The sequence below is a fragment of the Pseudorca crassidens genome, chromosome 1, assembly GCF_039906515.1.
Source record: "Pseudorca crassidens isolate mPseCra1 chromosome 1, mPseCra1.hap1, whole genome shotgun sequence".
NCBI lineage: Eukaryota > Metazoa > Chordata > Mammalia > Artiodactyla > Delphinidae > Pseudorca > Pseudorca crassidens.
In genome coordinates this window covers 18,453,668-18,474,566 of record NC_090296.1, presented here as the reverse complement: position 1 = coordinate 18,474,566, position 20,899 = coordinate 18,453,668, and the positions used below count along the sequence as shown (strand labels likewise).

The following is a 20,899-nucleotide window of genomic DNA, read 5'->3' as shown; positions in this document are numbered from 1 at the left end:
TTGAGGGTCAAGGGGATTTTTTTAGTGGAAAATAGTGGGGAATATTTAAACATGGATCCAGTTTGAGAGGGAGAGATTGTGCACACAGGGAAGGAAGAGATAGTTATCTTCCAGAGAGGCCTGTAGGGCGAGGGCTCCAAGGAACGGATGATGTGATCAACCTTTAAGGAAAAGAAAGGAGGTGCACATAAAGGTAAACTCGTATGTTTGGCAACAGAAAGAGGTGGGAGATCCTGTCTGATGCCTTCCGCTATCTTCAGATTAAAGTCAGGTTGTCTACTGAGGGTGAGAGGAATAAGGTTTGGAGGGCTAAGGAGAGTGAAGTTTAATGCCATCTTTGAGGAGAATGGGAGAGAATGCTTTCCAGAGAAGTGCAGTAAAATTGCTAGATGGGGTGAGGTCTCACTTTAGGTTGGGGATTTCTTATTTAGGGTAGAACTAGTCTGTGCTGTTAGGTGACTTTCTCTAGTGGGAATCTGAAACTCAGGTGGGCACAGGGAGAATTGGGCTTGTGATTGGGTGGGAAGTGTTTGCTTCATTGCTGTAATGAAAGAATAGAGGGCAAAGAGAACCTGGGGTGTTACAGAAGAATTTTTGAAATGAGAGACTGTATACCCTAAACTGATAAGGAGAGAAATGTGGTATAGTGGGAAGAGCACTGATTGTTTTTTAGCCAGGAAAATTGAGTTGCAGTTCTATTTCTAGGATATGCTACTGTTTGAACTGGTGGAAGTCACAGATTTCTCCAAGCTAGTTTCCTCATTTGTAAATTAGGAGTAATAATGACTTACTTCTCATAGCTGTGTAGGCATTTCACAAGACTAGTAGTGACTAGCTCTCAATAGGTATTTGAATATTTAGCTGAATCTGAACTCCAGTTGGAAATGTACAAGAGCCTAGTGGTGAATAATGTGAGTATAGTTATTTGCTTATTCCTTCTCTTGAATTATCAAGAACTGTTTAAACATCTTTTGTTCTAGCCCTGCACAGTCTGCCTTTTGAAAAAGAAAGAGAGGGAAGGGGTGAGGAAAAGAGGACAAATTCTCATTTGGGACACACATATTCAGAATGAGCACTGCATGTTTGAGTTATAGAGTGGAAGAGGGAAAAGAAAACCTATTAGACTTCCTGGTGTCAAATGCTATTATAGGATTGTCTGAACAAAGTCTCTTGTAGAGAAAAAGCAGATGTAGAAAGATTTTCCCTAAAATTACTGTTTGGTAGCTTACTGATCCCATTTTCTACAGATTTTTTTTTCACTTGGAATTCAAGGAACTCACAACACTTAACAACATTTCATTTAATTAGTATACAGAAGGTGGCTGTATGTAGGACAGTTGGCAGTTAGTTTTATCCCTTAAATGGCTTTTCCGACAGTGACCCCACATAAAGACCTTCCCAAGCTGTAGAACGTGGTGGCAGCAAACTTGGGACTCTTGGCTAGGAAGGAGGCAAGGAGACTTTGTTGTCTGTCTTGCTACCAGCTTATCAGTAGCTGTCTAGTCCTTTAGATGCCTCCAGTTCTTGGCATCTTGCTGCTGCCCATCATCTGGGGAGCCCTTGATTTCCCATTCCTGCTGAGTCCTGGGGTCACGTGGGCAGAGCAGATAATGGGCCCCCTGGTGTAATTACCTTTTACTTATGCACCAGTCCTGCTTGGAAGTGTTACCCACTTTAAATGCCAGGCTGCTGCTAGTTTTGAAAATTTGAGCAGTGGCGAGGGTCTTTAGTTTTTTCAGGGAAGTAGATGTTGTTTTTTTTGTTTTTTGTTTTTTTTTTCGGTACGTGGGCCTCTCACTGTTGTGGCCTCTCCCGTTGCGGAGCACAGGCTCCGGACGCGCAGGCTCAGCGGCCATGGCTCATGGGCCCAGCCGCTCTGCGGCATGTGGGATCCTCCCTGACCGGGGCACGAACCCGTGTCCTCTGCATCGGCAGGCGGACTCTCAACCACTGCGCCACCAGGGAAGCCCGGATGTTGGTTTTAATACCACTGTAACTAACACCGTTCATAAAATTATACCTGAAGCTTGCATTTTCATACGGAAGATTTATAATATTATCCTCTGTCCATACCATCTATGTGGCTTCAGGCAAATTATTTCATCTCTGTGGACTTCATTTGAGGTTGATATAAATAGCTCCTATGGGCTGTTGTGGGATTAGATGAAATGAAACATATTAAAAGTCTTTGGAATTATAAAGAGCTTTAGGGCTTCCCTGGTGGCGCAGTGGTTGAGAGTCCGCCTGCCGATGCAGGGGACATGGGTTCGTGCCCCGGTCCGGGAAGATCCCACATGCCGCGGAGCGGCTGGGCCTGTGAGCCATGGCCGCTGAGCCTGCGCGTCCGGAGCCTGTGCTCCGCAACGGCAGAGGCCACAACAGTGAGAGGCCGGCGTACCGCAAAAAAAAAAAAAAAAAAAGAGCTTTATACAAAAAGTTACTTGATATGACATGAACCTTTTCTCAATACCAAGGGCCATGTCATAGGTATCTTTCTAGTTACCAGCTCCATGCCTGGCAGGGTGTGGGCATTCCCCGAGTATTTGCTGAGCTGTACTTGGTGCTGGTAGACCTCATGAGTCTTATTTTCCATTCTGGGCAACACATATCAAGAAAGGCATTGCCAGTGAAGGAATCAGCATTGCTAAGATTCTGGAGCAAATGAAAGAAAAGGGACATTTACACAGGAAAGGAAGAGATCTCAGAGACCCAATAAATGTCTCCACATATTTGCAGGTTGATGGATGGAAAGGTGTGTGTGTATCTCCAGAGGAAAGAACTATGATAAAAATAGAGAATGAAAGTCAGAGAAAAATAAAATTTGATGAATTAAACAGAATGACCTGTCTACTAAATTAGGGACAAAAGCTTCCTAGAATAGGGGGCTTTTTGTTATTTTTTTTTTTAATGCTAGTAATAAGAATGACACAATGAATGTATGTTCTCCATGTGTTAGATGATATTCTAAGTGATTTATAGTCCTACAACAACTCTGAGAGATTAATACTATCATTTTCCCCATTTTGCATATGAGTTAACTGGGGCATAGGGAGATGAAGTAATGTGCCCAAATTAGCACAGCTAGTAAGTGGGAAAGCTGTCCCGGTCAACTGTCCCCAGACCCAGCTTTTTCTCATTATACAATCTCTACCTCTCTTAAATCACAGTTTATTGAGTGCCTAGTTGGTGCTTCTTGTTACTTTACATGCATTAGATCTAGTCTTCCCAACATGAGCGTGGCTTATTATCCCCTCTTGAGATGAAGAAAGGTGATGCACAGAGAGGTTAAGTGTCCATTGTCATGCCGTTTGAGTGGCTGCACTGATGTCAAGTTAAATTCTGACTCCAAACCCTTTGCTCTTTCCATGCCCCCATGCCACCTCTACCTCTCACTTGTTGATTTGATCCAGAAGCAAGAAGGACCAGTTGTCTCGATGCCCTGAAAGCAGTTCCTGATTAGTGAGTGGCTGGGTAGTAAGACCCTAAAGTGACTGATCATCAAACCCATCTGGGGAAAGTTGACAAAATGTACCTACCCAGCCTTCTTTGAAGACCATTCAAACCAGGATCTGCAGGGGTGGGACCCAGGAACTTTAATGTTTCATCACCTTCCCTAAGTGTTTTTGATGACCCTTGGGGATGGGGAATCGCTGGATCAGATGATGCGAAAAATCTCTCCCAAAGTTAAGTCTAAGAAATCAGCTATTTTCTATGCCCGACCCGTGAGGTGCTCAGTATCTGAGCAAATGAATGACTGCTGAACTACCTCCCTTTGAAATGGGTTGAAGAGTGTATAGATATGAGCTGTAGGGAATTCCATCCTTTATTGACCATATACTTTTTTCTTCGTTTAATCCTGTTGGCGCTGTCTGAATAAAATTCTTCTCTAATAGTGTCTGTTCACCAGTGGGCTTTATTAAATACCGTGAAGACTCAGTCTTGCAGTCCTAGATTATACAGATTTATATGAACCCAGGGGATGGTCAGTGGGAGCTCCCTAGTGGATTGAGAGAAGCGTATGGCAGTAATGAAGGTGTCCTCAAAGCTTATGCAGTTGAGTTTTTAGCATTGTAACTTGTTCTAAACTTAGCCCTATTATTCAAACCAACTGCATTGGAAACCATGTGAGAACAACCCTTCAAGTGTGTTAGAGAATTTTATGCTTGTCAGGAGAATAGTTTTTCTTTTTTTTTTTTTTTGGTCCAATTTTAATGTTTTCCATTCTAGACTGACTGGAGCCAGAAAATTGTCGACTGTTTAAATAAAGTGTTTCCTTTCTTTCCTTCCCTCCTTCCCTCCTTTTCTCCCTCTTCCTTTCTTTCTCTCCCTTTGTTTTGGCAAAGAAAAATATCTGTCTAATGAGAAAAACTTCAAGGAGTTTGATTGAGCTTCAGTGAATGAGATGGAAAAATGGTTTCAAGTTGGGGGTAGCTATTGTTATATTTTCCTCCGCATTCCTCTGCTAATTCCCACATCTTGGCCAGCTAACTACAGAACTCTCCGATTGTTATAGGAACAGTATTTATAACCTATCTTGAGGAATGTGGAAATGTGCACAAGATCTATAAATTGCTTTAGTGTTTCCAGATTATAACAAAGACATTTGCAGTGTAGTTGGGCCTATGGTTTCTGCACCTGTGTGTGTCGATTTTAAGCACAAACTTAACTCCAGAAGCTCTAAGTCTGATGTATCCAGGGAAACTTTTCTGGGAAAAAAAAAAAGCTCATCAACAGTAGCTTTTTCACTTGCATCGCTCCAGGCAGTGTGCTGTCTTGGCACAATCCAGGCAATGCCGAAGCCATTAAGGTTTTTATTAGGTTTGTCCTGGTGTCATTATACTATGGAATCGGCAGTGCTTATAGATAATGCCTGTTTTCCGTACTATGATTTTTATAGTCTGAGTTTATTAAGAGCCCCTGGAATTAATTTAAAAAACTTTTTAGGCAACATGAGGAGAGAAACACTTTGCAGAAAGCTCTTCCATGATTTATGTCTTTTGAGTCTCAGTTCCTATGAAAAGAGTTAAAAAGTAGCCTGGCATAACTGCTGCCGTTACTGTCATCTTTAACAGACAGGCAGGGTCAGGGTCTTGCTGTCTCCAAAGAGCCTTTGTTGCATGTTGTTTTACACTCGGGCTTTTGAAACTCTTTTCTGCTTTAAATGAAAATTTCTGTTTTTACCTAGCACCTTCCATTAAGCCATTCTTCACATTCTCTCATTTCCTGGAGGGGAGACATACTCAGTGCACTATTCAAATAGGAAAGAAAGAAGAAAAACCCCACACCTTTTGCTCTCAATATTTGAAATCCATCTTGTAAAGCAAAATCTTTTTGTTATCAACCTTTAGAGACTTATAAATGAAATGGCTAATGACTTTGAAACATGGGTTTGTTTATTAACTTCTAGAAACAGGACTATCTCTGTGGGAAGCAAAGAGTTGGGCGAAAGTGCTGTGCAGTCAAAGTTTTGTTCCTTCTCTGAGCTGGGCTGGGTTTCACCTCTTGGTCCACATTACAACCGTCCATGTGCAGAACTTCTGGAATCTCTTCCCTGGCTTGCACCTTACTATCCTTCAGATCCTCACGTAGACAGTCCTTCCTCTGCTGTGTTTTTCCTGATACCCCATGCACTAGATTAGAACTTTCTACATGGTACCATAATTTCCTGATGCCCTGAGATTGGAGATCTTTACACAGTACTATAATTCCCTGCTTATTCATTTCTCTCCCCTCATTATACTTTTAAGACTCACAAAGGCAAAAACCATATCAGCTCTGCATGATGGTATCGTCATTCCAGTGCCCAATAAATATTGGCTGAATAAATGAATGAAAAACATATTGCATTTTCATGCTTTTTTGGTGGCCATGGCACAAAACATTTATAGGCTCTGTTTATTAGAGACTTATCTTCACCTTCCTCTATAAAATCAAGATAAAAATACTAACTCGTTAAGGTACTTGTAAGATGGGGTGGGTCAGTCGTTCTTAACTGGGGGCATTTTGCCTCACCAGGGGACATACCTATGGCAATGTCTGGAGACATCTTTGTATGTACACAGCAGCTCCACAAGAAAAGAATTATCTGGCTCAAAATCTGAATACTGCTGATGTTGAGAAATCCTGGAGGAGGTGTCAGTACAGAGAACTTGGTTAGTCAAAGGTGATTTTATTTTACTCTACATTTTGGAGTTCACCTTTTTGGATATCATTAATAATAACAAGTACACAGAGAATAAAAGTTTTATTTATTATGTTTTTGCCATGTGTCAGGCACCATATAACTTTTCACAAATATTATCCTATTATCCTATTTAATCTCAACAGTGCTGTTGAGTTAGGAGCTATTTTATCCCCATTTTTCAGATAGGGAGACTAAGACTTAAAAGATTAACTGGGCTTCCCTGGTGGCGCAGTGGTTGAGAGTCCGCCTGCCGATGCAGAGGACACGGGTTCGTGCCCCGGTCAGGGAGAATCCCACATGCTGCAGAGCGGCTGGGCCCGTGAGCCATGACCACTGAGCCTGCGCGTCCGGAGCCTGTGCTCCGCAACGGGAGAGGCCACAACAGTGAGAGGCCCGCGTACTGCAAAAAAAAAAAAAAAAAAAGGTTAACTAATTTATCTAGCTCCTAAGTGCCAGAGGTGGGATGAGAACTCAGAGGCTATGCTTTTGATCATTATACTATACTGCTTTCTCTATAAATACAGTCTCCATTTTAAGGTCTAAAAGGATTTCTCCCCCTAGTGGGAGAAATATGGAGATTTTAGCCTTACTTAAGTTTAAAAAAAATCATTATTGCCTAGGTGGTTGCAGTTTTACACTTGCACTAATTTGAACAAAGATACAGTCTACTGGCTGATATAATATGTAGGCAGTTGTTGATCCAGGAATTAGGACAAGTCTATTATGCACAGTTATTTTATGGAATTCCCAAGAAGCACAAAGAAAACCTTGAGAGTTTGTTTTCTTTCAACACTGAACTTGCCATAGCTGATCAACACAGCGCGATCTAGATGGGACTTTTCTCCTATTGAGGTGGATAAACAGTGACGGTTTGCCCCATGTAATCCCATTAGGAGCTTTCTTCAGGACCACATCCTCTTCTTATGTAATTATAGGAGAACCACTCATGAGTAAAGTCCACCTGCCAAGAGAGCAAGGCCTGGGGCAAAGGGTTGGCTGATAGGGCTTTTTCTCTCCTTACAGAGGACACAGTTGAAGCAAGTGGAAGAGTTGCAATTTGTATGCACAGTGATGGTCTCCAGTGATCCCTGAGTACTTTGTTAGCTCGCAATCATTATTGCCTTGAGTCTCTTCACTGATGAAGTTTCTAAACAAATTCTACCATCTTCAAGCACTGGTTTGTTGTTTCTAGGGCCTTAAAACTTGGCTTGTAAATGCCAAGTTGAGAAGCATCTATTCTTTTTACATAGGAATTTAAAGACCCTGGGGCAGCTGTGTTTTCTCCCTTGGAAAATTCTGTTCATTGTGTGCTACTATCACACTTTGAAGATTCCCATGGAATACTCAAAAATGTGTTAGATTCGATTCTTTTGGTCTCACTTTCCTACCTTTTTTGAAGAGTAAATGCTAATAGCACCAAACAGATTTTTGTTCTTAAATAAATCATGCTTTATGAAAGTAGGCCCCCTCTGATTACAAATAGCTCTTTAAGCTCCTCCTGGATATTAGTGCTTGTCATTCAGACATACATTTTCAAGGGTCTGTTGAAGCCAAGTGATATATTTAGTCATTGCATTACTCTACCTGTAAGATGTCATTTACATATAAGATGCAATTTGAGACCATCTCCTGGGGACGAAAGTGATTAGTATGCCTTATGCTTTTACTCTTCTCAAATGAATCATTTGACATGCTCTTGCATGTATTTTACACTTCATAAATTAAAACATTTGAAAACTTAACTAAGACGGCACTGTGTTGAGGGCAGTGTTTCTCTAATTTTAACGTGTACGCCCCAGGCTCTTGCTAATGTGCAGATTCTGTTTCCAGCAACTTCACAGGTTCGTGCTGCTGGACCAGGGATCACACTTGAGTAGCAGGCTATTAGGGAACATTGAGATGGTTTGAGAATTTGAAACCTGAACTAGGGATGGCATCAAGCTGATGGCATTACATTCGCTTTTCCTGCACTACGCTTAGTTGTATTATAAATTATCCTTTAAGCGTATAGGGAGATTTTGGGCAGAGAGGATGACTCCTGTTCCATGTGATAAAACATATATTTGTAATTTTTAACAACTTAAATAATGCTTAATTTTTAATAAAGTATCACATCCATCTGTTTTGCCTGGAAAGATACTCCCTATACCCCCTCCCTTTTTTTTTTTTAAGTTTTCTGAACAATAGAAAAATGAATATTACCGTTTCTGGTCATCAAAGGCATTTTTTAGATGGCTCACAATATTTCAAATTGTAGAACAAATTTACAAGAGTCTGGACACTTAAATAGTAGTTACAATGGTTTTTTTTTTTTTTTTTTCTTTTTCTTTTTTAATTACCTTTCTAAAGATAGCTAAGGGAACAATTTCAAATAGTTCCTCTGTGCTTTACATATAAGTTGTTTCAATTGTTGTGTATTGGTAAGAATTAAGAGACTTCCGGCTTGCCATGTCCTGTCACGTTAGCTTCTTTTGTAGGGAAATCAAATCTGGCACCTTTCAATTAACTTCTTTACTTCTCTAACCTAAAAATAGACGGAACAGTTGTGGAGCAAGAAGGTCTGATTACTATCTGTATATTGCCTTTACTTCCCCAACTGTGTCTTCTAACATTTCAAAGTTTACTGAAAGTCCTTTCCTAAAAGCAGGAAAACACATACAGATGGGAGGAAGTTTGAGTTGCTGGAAAATAATTTTATTCGCAGTCATGAGCTTGTCAGCTCTCAAAGGAATCGCAATGGTGTATCTCATCTGAACCTGAAGGTCTCAAAAGAGGGGATAAGTGGAAATGTGTCATGGGTAACTCAAGTGGGGGCTATTTGGGAGGCAGAGAGAGATGAGAGGAGGGGGGAGTGGGGGAGAAAAGAGCAGTCTTCTCTCTGACTTGACATCACCTCTGTTTCTGTGCGTCACCTTTAAACTGCTTCATCACAGTGTCAGATCAGAAGGACGCATCTTTCTAAATAACTTTATCAGTCCCCATTTTGCATCTGTTTATAACTGGAAAGCGTTTCACAATTTTTTTTCCCTTAAATTGTATTCGTTGCTCAGTCACTCATTTCATCTTGAAATATGACTGTGACCAGTTGCATTTGTAGATGGTCATCATTGATTCAATGGATTCAGCCCTGGGCCTCTTGTGCCTGTCTGTTTGGATATGCAAATAGATCTCTGAGAGAAGATACTGACTGTGCTGTGAAATTCACAATATGATCATTGATAGTGAGAGGTAACAGTATGGTCTCCGTTTGATGATAAAGATAATTGAATCGTTTTCATTTCTTGAATACCTTTTCAACTGAATTATTATTATTTAGCATGTCACTTAATGCCAACTCCCTGAGCATTTAGTCCCAATCACAGTGATGTTTTTGTTTTTGTTTTGTTTTTTAACATCTTTGTTGGAGTATAATTGCTTTACAATGGTGTGTTAGTTTCTGCTTTATAACAAAGTGAATCAGCTATATGTATACATATATCCCCATATCCCCTCTCTCTTGAGTCTCCCTCCCACCCTCCTTATCCCACCCCTCTAGGTGGTCACAAAGCACTGAGCTGATCTCCCTGTGCTATGCGGCTGCTTCCCACTAGCTATCTATTTTACATTCGGTAGTGTATATATGTGCATGCCTCTCTCTCCCTTCCTCCCAGCTTACCCTTCCCCATCTCTGTGTCCTCAAGTTCATTCTCTAGGTCTGCGTCTTTATTCCTGTCCTGCATCTAGGTTCTTCAGAACCATTTTTTTTTTTTAGATTCCATATATATGTGTTAGCATACGGTATTTGTTTTTCTCTTTCTGACCTACTTCACTCTGTATGACAGACTCTAGGTCTATCCACCTCACTACAAATAACTCAGTTTTGTTTCTTTTTATGGCTGAGTAATATTCCATTGTATATATGTGCCACATCTTCTTTATCCATTCATCTGACAATGGACACTTAGGTTGCTTCCATGTCCTGGCTATTGTAAATAGTGCTGCAATGAACATTGAATCACAGCATTCTTGAAAAGCCACAGTCAGATCAGCACTTAATCCACTCACTACCCTTAACTGACTCTTTTCTCTCTACTTTCCTACAGCAGATTGCAGACTGAACTTCACCAAGTTCATAGGCTGATCCACACTGACCTGACCGACCACAGAAGAAGGGATCCTGCCTACCCAACTGGGCCCCTTTTGACCGCTGATAACTTGGCTTCACTTGTTGCCTGGGTGGAAAGTTCTCCCTATTGAAATTTTTTTGCATATGGAGGACAATAGCAAAGAGGGCAACATAGGCTGATAAGACCAGAGACCACAGGAAGATTCTTTGACCTTGGCCTTCGGGACTTTTCCTCTAGCTGGAGTTCTGGACTTTAACAGAACTGCGTTCAATCATTTTGGTTTTGCTACCTGTTTTTTCTTTTTTTCTTTTTCTTTTTCTTTTCACTACCACATCGTATTTTATTTCTGTACTTCAGAAATGGGCCTACAGACTACACAGGGGCCCAGCCAGGGGGCTTTTTTCCTGAAATCTTGGCTTCTCATTTCCCTGGGGCTCTACTCACAAGTGTCAAAACTCCTGGCGTGCCCTAGCGTGTGTCGCTGTGACAGGAACTTTGTCTACTGTAACGAGCGAAGCTTGACCTCAGTGCCTCTTGGGATCCCGGAGGGCGTCACTGTACTCTACCTCCACAACAACCAAATTAATAATGCTGGGTTTCCTGCAGAGCTGCACAACGTACAGTCTGTGCACACCGTGTACCTTTATGGGAACCAACTGGATGAATTCCCCATGAACCTTCCCAAGAACGTCCGAGTTCTCCATCTGCAGGAAAACAATATTCAGACCATTTCAAGGGCCGCCCTGGCCCAGCTCTTGAAGCTTGAAGAGCTCCACCTGGATGACAACTCAATATCCACGGTGGGGGTGGAAGATGGGGCCTTCCGGGAGGCCATTAGCCTCAAATTGTTGTTTCTATCCAAGAATCACCTGAGCAGCGTGCCTGTGGGGCTTCCCGTGGACCTGCAAGAGCTGAGAGTGGATGAGAATCGAATTGCCGTCATATCAGACATGGCCTTTCAGAACCTCACCAGCTTGGAGCGTCTGATCGTGGATGGAAACCTCCTGACCAACAAGGGCATTGCCGAGGGCACCTTCAGCCACCTCGCCAAGCTCAAGGAATTTTCCATTGTCCGGAATTCGCTCTCCCATCCCCCTTCTGACCTCCCAGGTACGCACCTGATGAGGCTCTATCTGCAGGACAACCAGATCAACCACATCCCTTTGACAGCCTTCTCGAATCTCCGGAAGCTGGAACGGCTGGATATATCCAACAACCAGCTGCGCGTGTTGACTCAAGGGGTCTTCGATAACCTCTCCAACCTGAAGCAGCTCACTGCTCGGAATAATCCTTGGTTCTGTGACTGCAGTATTAAATGGGTCACGGAATGGCTCAAACACATACCCTCATCTCTGAATGTGCGAGGTTTCATGTGCCAAGGTCCTGAACAAGTCCGGGGGATGGCAGTCCGGGAGTTGAATATGAATCTGTTGTCCTGTCCCACCACGACCCCCGGCCTGCCTCTCTTCACTCCAGCCCCAAGTTCAGCTTCGCCCACGACTCAGCCTCCCACACTCTCTGTCCCGACCCCTAGCAGAAGCTATGCGCCTCTAACTCCCATGGCATCGAAACTCCCCACGATTCCCGACTGGGATGGCAGAGAAAGAGTGACCCCGCCTCTTTCTGAACGGATCCAGCTCTCCATCCATTTTGTGAATGACACTTCCATTCAAGTCAGCTGGCTCTCTCTCTTTACTGTGATGGCGTACAAACTCACGTGGGTGAAAATGGGCCACAGTTTAGTGGGGGGCATCGTTCAGGAACGCATTGTCAGTGGTGAGAAGCAGCATCTGAGCCTGGTCAATTTAGAGCCCAGATCCACTTATCGGATTTGTTTAGTGCCACTGGATGCATTTAACTACCGAGCTGTAGAAGACACCATTTGTTCTGAGGCCACCACCCATGCCTCCTATGTGAACAACGGCAGCAACACGGCTTCCAGCCATGAGCAGACGACTTCCCACAGCATGGGCTCCCCTTTTCTGCTGGCGGGGCTGATCGGGGGTGCGGTGATATTTGTGCTTGTGGTCCTGCTCGGTGTCTTTTGCTGGCATATGCACAAAAAGGGGCGCTACACCTCCCAGAAGTGGAAATACAACCGAGGCCGGCGGAAAGATGACTATTGCGAGGCAGGCACCAAAAAGGACAATTCCATCCTGGAGATGACAGAAACCAGCTTTCAGATCGTCTCCTTAAATAACGATCAGCTCCTTAAAGGAGATTTCAGACTGCAGCCCATTTACACCCCAAATGGGGGCATTAATTACACAGACTGCCATATCCCCAACAACATGCGATACTGCAACAGCAGTGTGCCAGACTTGGAGCACTGCCATACGTGACAGCTAGAGGTCCAGCATTACAAACGCGGACAGTAAGACTCTCGAGAACACACTCGTGTGTGCACATAAAGACACGCGAATTACATTTGATAAATGTTACACAGATGCATTTGTGCATTTGAATACTCTGTAATTTATACGGTGTACTATATAATGGGATTTAAAAAAAGTGCTATCTTTTCTATTCCAAGTTAATTACAAACAGTTTTGTAACTCTTTGCTTTTTAAAATCTTAAAAAAAAAAAAATAGTTGCTGAAGTACTGTACAGGGTTGTACAATGAGAACCCAATACTAAGGTAAAAGAATGAGTGATTCTTCCTCCTGATGCAATTCACCACTTTGCTGTTGAAGCTTCAGAACAAATTCCTTTCCTAGAGTTGGTGGTCAGATGAAAGGGCAGGTTAAAATGGACTCATCAGTGTAGGATAAATAATAGGCATAAAACCAGAAATGACCCCAGATATCTTCACGCTATTTGTATATTTCCTGGTCTGGAAGAAAAGTGAAAACTTCTAGAGTATAAGAAAGGAGGTAGTCACCCTGATTTGACCCAAAGGAGGAAATGCAGAAAACATCTCTTGAGGAAGTCAGTTCCTGTGAGATAAGTTAACCCATCCTGGCAGAATCAAGAAAATGAGATAAGATTTGAAAAGACAGTCAAACCCAGGGGTTGGCTTTCTGACTGGGAACTTGAAAATCACTCTTCAGGCTTCCCTGGCCCTATGTGAAACAGTGAGAGACCAGAGTCTGTTTTCAGTCATCTTCGGGGGCAGGTAGGATGTCCCAGCAAGAAAACTCCCTTTAAAAGTGTTACTGTTCAAATCATATGTCAGGTTGAATCACATTCATCAGAGATATATTCTAGAATACTTTTTTTAGAAGAGGCTAATAAAATAATGGGAAGAATTATATTGAATGGAATTATTTTTGATAATGAGAACTATTTGGGTAGATTCACTGCAGCTATGTCAACATGATATTTAGACCAACAAGGGATCAATGTTTGGAATATACTAAACTTGTTATGTAAAAATTATTGATACCATTTAGACAAAAGCAAGTGATCAGTGGTTCTGTTATATCAACTAGCTTTGTTAGTATCATGTTGAAATAGCTTGAATTAATACCTTTATCCCCTCGGAAATTCTTGTCTTCCAATCACCTCACGTATATTTTCGTAATTAGCTGTAGAGGCAACATTTGTCATTCCCCCTCTCTTCAAAATTCAAAAGAACATCATGGATGCCAGTCTTGGTTGCACAAAATATCCATATACACTTTAAAATGTATACTAATTCTCCTTGCTAATAATTCTGTAAGGACACATCAAAGCTGGCAAAATAACGTATTTGTTTAAAAAGCAATACCAAGTTTCCACCTTGAACTGACTTTGACCTTCCATTTTTTAAATTTCATTTATTCGTTTCAGTCATGGATGTTCCTCTTCTTTGGGAATTGTGGAGGGATAATCAATCTTATATTAACAGCATAACAGATGAAAAAAAATGATCAAGTCTGAGAGGGAAGACTTGTTCTCCTAATCTTGGCAAAGCAGGGCATAGGACAGAGGGCATGGAGAAGAGAAGGATGTCCAGACTTAATTCTAGATATTTTTTGAAGTAACGTCCGTCTTCAGAAAGCATGTATAATGTACTCCTTTCCATCCCTTAGTTGTAGAAGGGCTATTGATCACACACATACATTATCTAAAAAATACACCCTTGGAAAATTATTTTCAAAATCAAATTTAGGCATTTCAGTCTGTGTTGCATGTTTCCTTGATCACCAGCCATTATTTTAGGAACCTATGAAGTTAATGTCACAATCATTTTGCTTTCTCTTTCTCTGTCCCTCTTACTTTTAACAAAATAGAACTGTGATGTGTCTACTTTGTAAGAGTTTAGGTATAAAATGCTATGCAAGTTTTTCTTTATAGTAAGAGCTTTATTTTCTTTAATAATATATCCCCAACTCATATGTTTTAATCTCCCTTGTCCCTCAGAATAAGCAGAAAATATAACTGAAGTTATGTTATAGACACAAGAATTGAAACTGTGCAGTCAGTTGAGCTGAAATTAACTACTAATTAATTTGAATTAATTCTAAAGTGACTTCGGTTTTCATTTTAGTTTATTAGCTAGCTCGTTTTGTCTGTTGCTTTTTTTAAAGCTTGATCCACACAGTGAAGGGTTAAGACAATCTGTGAAAGTGATCAGTGTAGCAGTAAGCCATCTGAAATGCAGGACCATGACATGGGGTTTTGTGTACTTAACTGGATAATTCCCTCCCACTGTCCCTTTCTCCTTGGCTGTGTAGATAAAACTATGTGTTCAAATGATGGTACTTTGATTTTTGAGGGTTTTTTTTTTTCCTTTTATCCACAAAATAATCATTCTCATTTATTTGTATTGTGTGTATAACCTCCAGCTGGATACTTCGCTGCTGAAACAAATGTTTTTGCTTTGAGCCAAGAAGACCAAGATTAGAGAGGTTTCTATAATGTCTTATGGGATTCACAGAATTATTTGGGGCTTAAGTCCTATGACAGAGACCTGGTCATGTGAAATGATTAGGATGATCTGAAATGGTTCCTTTGCTAGAAGACATTTCTGAAGAGATAGAATCTAGTTATAGACTTAATTCTGAGCTTGTGCACAACATGACAGAGACTGTTAAAATTGAGATCAGTCTCCTATTTGTAATAGTGTACCTGGGGCTCTCACCTACACCAGGATAGAAAGCACATCATGGAATTTGTAACAACCATCAGTAGTGGATGATGCTTTGAATGGTGTTTTTGTTATGGGAATGTTTTACTGATACATCAACTCTGTATTTTGGACCTCTCTTGATCTCATACATTATTTTTCATTTTGAGATTAGTCAAGAGTCACAGTTCAAGGTTCAGGACAAGACCATGAGCAAAGTCATACGTACCGGCTTTTAAAGAGCTCGATGCTGTCTGACCAAATCAAATGATTTCAGATACTATGTGTCCACTTTCAGAGCTAGGTAACTGTCACTGTGCAGAAGAAATTCCAAAAGGAAAAGTCATAGCCATGAGCACACAGGTATTACTGACCATTATTCATACCCAGCGTTGTCATGAATACCTACTTGTTTGGGGAGATGTATTTGAATAGGGAGAAGCCCTTAGCTTCCCTCAAACTGTCAAATGCATTAACAACTTTTCGCATGGGACAATCAAAAGCAGAGACACAAAGGGTGTCCTCCTGCCTATTTTTCTGATGCGAGAAGTGGAAAACATTCTACCCTGTGAGAAATCATGCAATTTCTAGTTATCTGGATGTTTGTTGAAAATATGTTACATGTTTTCCCAGAGACTTAAAAAAAAGTATAATGTGACCAGTCTGGTAAAAAGGATGAATGAAATAGCTGATGTTATGGCTCCATTTCCTACTAGATCATAATAGTCCTAGTCATTCCACAGGAGTTAGAACTTCCTTCCTCACTGAGGAGAACAAGCTCTCCATGTTGTGGACAGAGCATCCATTCCAGACACAAGACAATATAGTTGCTGTCCACAGGGAGGACAGCAGATAGCTTGGTCAGCTAACCTCACTTGCAGAATCCATTACAACTTGCAACAATGAAGTGATCAATTTCCATTACTTCTTAGCTTCTAGCATTTTTCTCTACCCTATAACAAGGAGACATTCTTTCACTTTGGAATAAGAGAGTAATAGTTTTGCTCATGACTTACCTTTCCAACTTCATGGGAAAGCAGAACAGAAAATGGAGCCCCAAAGAGAAAGAGATAAATACATAAAACAAACCAAAAAACTCCTCTTCATTATTAGTTTTGTCCAACCTTGCCTGATGCTTTTTTTTTTAAGTCAAAATACTAATGTAGGAAGCAGTAGTTTACACCTCTCTCTAATTTCTTCAGTGGGGTCGAAAGACAATTGCTGACAATGGGGGATGCTTGTCCCTGATTGTGGGGAGAAAGTTTTGTACATGTTGTTATAACATGTACTGTTACACTGTTATTCTGGGGATACTGTTACAACAAAAAAAAAAATCACATTCCTTTTGCTATAGTTTAAGTTTTTTTTTTTCCTTTTTCTAGCAGCACACCCACCAGAAGAGCACAAAGCAAGGCCATCACAACAGACATTTTTTAACTAGTGTAAAACACACACTTGTGTACACACACACACCACACACAGGGGTATTCGTAAAGACATCCATGGGATGTAAGATTTATAACCTTTCTGAGGCAAGGTGAAGGCGTCGCCACTGTGTGTCCCTCGTGGGAACAGTATATATTCGCTGAAAGTTAATCCTGATGATTTGTTATTGTTTGAGCCGTATGTTGATTTGCTTCTGGTTTCTGTGTAGTGTGTTCTCACTGACAAGGGACTGCAAGGGGCTGGAAGATTCTGCATCACACATCCCCTGAGACCTACTGTGTCGCACACTTTGTTAACTACAAACTTCACTCTACACTATACAGTACCTTGTTGATATACTCAGTAAAGGCTTATTTTAAAAAGAAACCACATTGTGTTTATCTGAGTAAGTTCATTGGGATACTGCCCATCCTTGCTTGGTTCATGTCAAAGACAAATGAGGGACACTCCCTGATGGAGGACCATGGATGGGATGAAGGAGGTAGTAGGGTTTTTCATTTTCTCTTACCTTGAAGACAACTTCTGTGTTTTAAGGCCATTTGACTCTTTTTGTGTGAGGGGTTTATATGAAATCTTCACGTTCTTTTCTATTTCCTGACTAAGTTGTGTGTTCCTGTGAATATCTTTTGAATATACACACATACATGGAGCATATTATTTTGTGTTTGTGAAATCTGTGTTGTTTAGAATATAGATAAATGCCAATGTAGTTATCTCATCAGAATAGTCTTTTGCCCTATTTCATAATATACACTGTCCATTTTAAATGTCACTTTTCCTTAAGAATCCTTATGGTACTTTCTACTTCAGAATTGTTTATAGAGCTCATCCACCCATACTTTCAATAAGCACTCATGAAAATGTATGTATTCATATGCTCAAGTTCAATTTGGGATTATCTCCTGATTTTCCAGAAGCCCTTTCTCTAACCCCTCTTGGCCGTTTTACTAATAGTGTATTTGACAGAGACTGAATCAGGAAATAAAATGATGACACTCAGTTACTACTATTAATGACTTGCAGAACCTCTGTTGGAGAATTAACTATGAAAGATGGTTGTAACAGGTGATTCATATTACATTTGGGAGATTTTGTGCAAAATAATGTCTATGTGTTCTTGGTTACTTTTGCCAAGAGTTACAGACTCTACTCTGTGGAGACCAGATCCTTAGTCGAGGAATACCTTTCATTCAAAAGAGTTTATGAAACAACTTTTACTATGTCCCAGGCACTGGTCTGAGTTCAGAGGTTTCATAGAAGAATGAAATACAGTCTTAGCCAAACCAAGTGTATTTCCTACTCCACCGTGTTCCTAAAACGTTTGTTCATCCAATATATTTACTTTTCATCTACTTTTTACAGAGTACTTTATTAGGTTCTACTGGGGATTCAGAGAAAAATATGACTCTGCTGCTAGAAAGCCCACAGATCGTGTAATAAACTTGTTTTCTAACATATTCCAGTGTCTCAGAGCCCATGTGATAACTTTACATTCTCTCATTAAACTCAACGAAATATCTAAGATAACAAAAGAGACATATATACCTGTTGGTAAGTTTGATAATGCATCAAGTTTGTATATTAGATATCTAGAGAGAAAGAGGTTAGAGGATCTTGGTGTTTAATAGATGAAACAAAGAGAGTGCTTTGATAAGATCAGAATTCAATTGAATTAAATTTTCAAATTAACATCCAGTAATTGAAAATTTTGGAATTGTATTTGGTAATTACAAAGGCAACCTCTTAAATTCCCATTGAGCACAGAATGGAAATCAATCAAAAATAATAATTATAATAATGGTACCTGGCTCCATGGACTCTTCTTGTTTTCTTGCCTCTTAATCAATTGACTAGCCTTAAGACTGACTAGCCTTCAGGACAAATTCTTAGTGTTTAAGATTTTCAGTGATGGAGATACCACAACTTCACCCAGTGGATTCATCCATTGATTGTTTGTGACCAATCAAGGGAATATTCTTACAAACCTCAAAATATCTATGTCTTTGAACTCCCTTGGTCATCCATTCCTATAATTTTAATTTTAATATTCTGATTTTGTGATCATTTGATACCTGTACATTGATTTGATTTGAAAGCTTCAGATGGAATCGAGCAAGCTCTGTGTATATCCATGGGATGAGCTGAGAGAACTATTAAAAAAACTTGAGTCAGGTTATTTTTAGTAATGAATTTGTTTCATACTTGAGAGGTTGCTCTAAATAGTTTGTAAATCCTGCTGAAGATGCTCACAGATAAGAATCTATTAGGGTGTTAGCAAACTGGCTTCTGGATTTATACCTTTATTTCATAGCACAAATATAGAATGTGTGCTTTAGAGGATATTATACAAGCTTTATCTCATTAGTTATACAGAAAGTTAAGGATAAAGAATTTTTACTGTTAAACTCCAAACTGGATGTCACTGTAGGACACACACCAACTGATGATCCCGTCTGTCCAGGTTCTTGGTATGAAGTCTAAAATAGATGAACATTTCAATGTACCCTTAGGGGGATTCTTATCATTTGACATAATAAACCTCCATAATGGGTCCATCTTTTTCTAATCAAATATAAAAATGTGATGGATCAGAGGGTCTGTTAAACTCCCTGGTTTGGGTAATTAAGTTTTGTTTTCATTCAGCAAATATTCGCTAAGGCCTGGTAAGTTTTGGCGCTGAGTGAGACAGTTTTCCAGGAGACTTAACTTTGCATCATCAAAAATCTTTCCTGGAAGCTACTGGTATTCAACTCACAGCCTAGGCCATTCCCCACACTCTTTGATTCTTGGAGCGCTCACGCACCTATATTTAAATAATCAGCTAACAGTACTAGTTCTGGCACTTACACACGCTCTCAAATGTGTTTTCTTCTCTCAGCTTCCTAACCCTGACATGGTTAAGACCCTTCCTTCAGTCTGTTCCCACTTCAGCCTCGTGTACATATTGCAGGACAAAGGATAATCTATAAAAAATGCTTGCTGTGACACTATCTCAATTTCAATATATTCCATTATCATTACTTTAAGAGAGAAGTCAAACTCCTTGTGTGATATACGCGTCCTACTACCTGTTGCTGCCTGGTATTCCTTACCAGTATTTCTTCCTCATTCATTATGTGCTCTAGGTTAGATATATATCTTAAATTAAAAAATGAATGAAAATCTTTCAGTCTATCTCTAAGAGATCTCAAGTTCCTTGTCTGGTTGACTATTCAAGATACAATTCAAATATACACCCACCCCCCAACACTTGGAAAGCTTCTTGAATCATACCTGTTAATGATCTGACCTCTCTGTGCAGTTAATCTAACTTTAAAATACTTTGATTTGTGGCACCCATGCATTGTAAGTTTTCATGGGTCTGTTTCATGACTATACTCCAGGAGAGACAGAGCACATATTCTGTCAATTGTATCTCATCCAGTGTTGAGTATGGTGTCCAGCCCCTGGCAGCTGCCCTGTATGTGCTTTTGGAGAAAGTGTGATTGGAGCACAGGGGGCCCCATGGTGACATCAGCCTCCCTGTGGGATCAGCTCTCCACACACAGCATTGCCTCAAATAACAGCTACCCTGTCAATCTCCTGTGGCTGGATAATTTCTTTTCAAACCTCAGAAAGAGCTATAGAATTGTGAATCATGCACAATAAGCTTTGCTCGAAGCAAATCATATATTTTCTTTAACATCTCTTGGTTACCCATTGCTATATTTTACAGAAATTTTGTTTTTATGATTATATGATAGCCACACATTTATCTGATTTGGGAGCTTGAGATGAACTCAGGATATGTTTACACCCACAGGGAAGGCTAAGAGAACTGTTAAAATGATTTGAAGAATATCCTTTTTTTCGATTTACACACAACCTCAAAACTGAGCCAGCTTGCAAAAGGCATATAAAGAGCTATCTTAAAAAATCATCTTGCAACAAAATGTCACCATCATGAAAAGTATGCAAAGTATGGGGAGACACAAAGTCAAATTGAGGAAAACATTTTGACCATTTGCTAGTCAAAATGAATTCTTCACATGTAAAAAGCAGAGGTAGATTTGTTTTTGTTGTTTCCATCAGCAGTATCAAAAGGGACAGTCGTTATTCACTGTGTCATACCC

The 20,899-nt window shown here is 40.3% G+C and overlaps 2 protein-coding genes across 2 annotated transcripts in view; both read left to right on the top strand.

Annotated features, from left to right (window-relative positions):
- Positions 1 to 10,396, top strand: part of LOC137225201 (POLG alternative reading frame-like) — a 97,246-nt gene extending 86,850 nt beyond the window's left edge. The window contains exon 3 of the mRNA XM_067739264.1: positions 10,270 to 10,396. The gene's annotated coding sequence lies outside the window, so the exon portion shown is untranslated. The remainder of the gene's footprint in view (positions 1 to 10,269) is intronic.
- Positions 10,397 to 10,649: 253 nt separating this feature from the next.
- Positions 10,650 to 17,796, top strand: FLRT2 (fibronectin leucine rich transmembrane protein 2). The gene has a single exon (XM_067728717.1). It carries the CDS (start codon positions 10,650 to 10,652, stop codon positions 12,630 to 12,632), a length of 1,983 nt encoding a protein of 660 aa, XP_067584818.1. The 3' UTR covers positions 12,633 to 17,796.
- Positions 17,797 to 20,899: the final 3,103 nt, after the last annotated feature.

Coding starts and splice junctions, on each gene's coding strand:
- FLRT2 (XM_067728717.1), top strand. CDS start 10,650: ATGGGCCTACAGACTACACAGGGGCCCAGCCAGGGGGCTTTTTTCCTG.